Source organism: Centruroides vittatus, unplaced genomic scaffold, assembly GCF_030686945.1.
Source record: "Centruroides vittatus isolate TY-2023 unplaced genomic scaffold, ASM3068694v2 contig_956, whole genome shotgun sequence".
In the NCBI taxonomy this organism is placed as follows: domain Eukaryota; kingdom Metazoa; phylum Arthropoda; class Arachnida; order Scorpiones; family Buthidae; genus Centruroides; species Centruroides vittatus.
The window spans coordinates 876,898-878,871 of NW_027122635.1; the positions used below are offsets into that span (position 1 = coordinate 876,898).

At 30.6% G+C, this 1,974-nt stretch overlaps 1 protein-coding gene across 1 annotated transcript; it reads left to right on the top strand.

Annotated features, from left to right (window-relative positions):
• The first annotated feature begins 1,300 nt into the window (after positions 1-1,300).
• Positions 1,301-1,699, top strand: LOC136985256 (uncharacterized). Its single transcript, XM_067282505.1, has one exon. The coding sequence runs from the start codon at positions 1,301-1,303 to the stop codon at positions 1,697-1,699; it is 399 nt and encodes a 132-aa protein (XP_067138606.1).
• Positions 1,700-1,974: the final 275 nt, after the last annotated feature.

Sequence of the window (1,974 nt, forward strand, 5' to 3'; positions counted from 1 at the left end):
CCATTCAGAAAAGTCTTACCACATTGTCTTCTTTTGCTGTCAACAACAATGTCCAGGTTGACTTTGCCAATGCCCGATTACTCCAACAGTGTGAGGACCTGGCCAACATCAAATATCTCCAACAACTGTAGACATTGAAGCATTTAAAGAGGGAAACAGCAATTAATTTTAAAGACATGGACACATCAGCAGCTGTGCGTTCCTTTAACCAATGATTGATCCTTGTCAAGTTTGTTTGTTTTTATATATTTTATATAAACTTAATATTTTAAAACTGGAATCCAGCTGGAAGACTAATTTTTTAAACGCGTCATTGAGCATGCGCATATCTTCACAATGTGCGACTTTTTAAATTTTGGAATTTACGGTCTTTTGCAAACATTTCATTTTCATCGAAACCTGACAATGACCATTTAAAACGGAAGAAAACATTTGTTTAGATGACAATTAATTGCTGGTTTAATGGTAATTGCTTATTTTTATTTAATTATATACCAGTAGCATCGTGGTGATTGTATATATAAAATTTTGCAAACTGCTTCAATTACTTTCAATAAACATTGTTATATAACTTATATTTACCCAGATATGTATATTTTGTTGGCATAATTATCATCATCAAAACAAAATGAAAAATAAGTGAGCTAATCAGCTTGCTTACTTTCTGTATCTAAAGAATTTTTAATTATGTTTTAATCTTACATTAAAAATTACTCAAAATTTTATATCATTCAAAATGCACAAATAATTAGTGCATTTCCCTGTCACAGTGTGTCCAATTTCACAAATCTAGAGAAACTTTATTCTTGTGATGAAATTATGGAACATTTGCATGTTTTGTGGACTGGCAAGATATTAGAAGACATAACACTATTATATATGAACGTTACAATACACAAGCAAGATAATCAAAAATTAATGATAGACACAAATAATAAAATACTGTAATTAGACATGGGTTTTATGTTTGTACTGCAAACTATATAAGAATTCATACACACACAACTTAATATAATACTGCACTCACTGTCATTCATATATTCTCCATGTACAAACGGCACACACAGATATAAAGGGTCTTTCAAATTGAGCGCCTTTTTTAAAAATAAATAAAATATAGATGGCGCAATGAATTCGTCCAGGTATTTTGACAGTTAAAAAGTGTGATGTATGACATTTATAAAAATGGCTTCGTACACGATACAATGACGTGTTCAAGTTGTTGAATTATTTTATGAAAATCATCGTTGAAAATGTAGCTGGTAATGCTGTAACAGTGAATGGTGTTTGACATTGTGAGATGTTAACTGAATTTTTGTGGTCTGAACTAAATGATATTGATCTAGAAGATATATGGTTTCAACAGGATGGTGCAACACCTCATTTTGCTAATGAAACAATTGCTTTATTGAGACAAAAATTTCCTGAAAGAATTATTGCAAGAAATGGTGATGTTAATTGGCCACCAAGATCATGTGATCTAACACCATTGGACTATTTTCTTTGGGGTTATGTAAAAAGCCAGGTCTATAAGAACAAACCACAATCGATTCCTGAACTAAAGGATGAAATTATTCGTGTCATTGGTGAAATAGGCCCTCAATTATGTCAAAATGTCATAGAAAATTTTAACAAAAGAGTGAACCACTGTAAAGCAGCAAGAGGTGGTCATTTGTCAGATATTATTTTTCATATATAAATGTCATAACTGATACTTCAATTACCAATAAAAAGTTTTTAAAAATTAATGCAAATTATGTCTTTTATTTATTTTTAAAAAAAAGTGCTCAATTTGAAAGACCCTTTACAAATCTGTGTGTGAGGTTTATACAGTACACTAAAACATTTTCAGGAATAGTTTTACTGCAGAATATATGGAAAATTGTTATTCTGAATTGCTAATATCATTTTGGTCTGACTGGTCTGAAGATGATGTTTTTCAAGTCATATGGTGATTCCTCAAGTGGATACAAT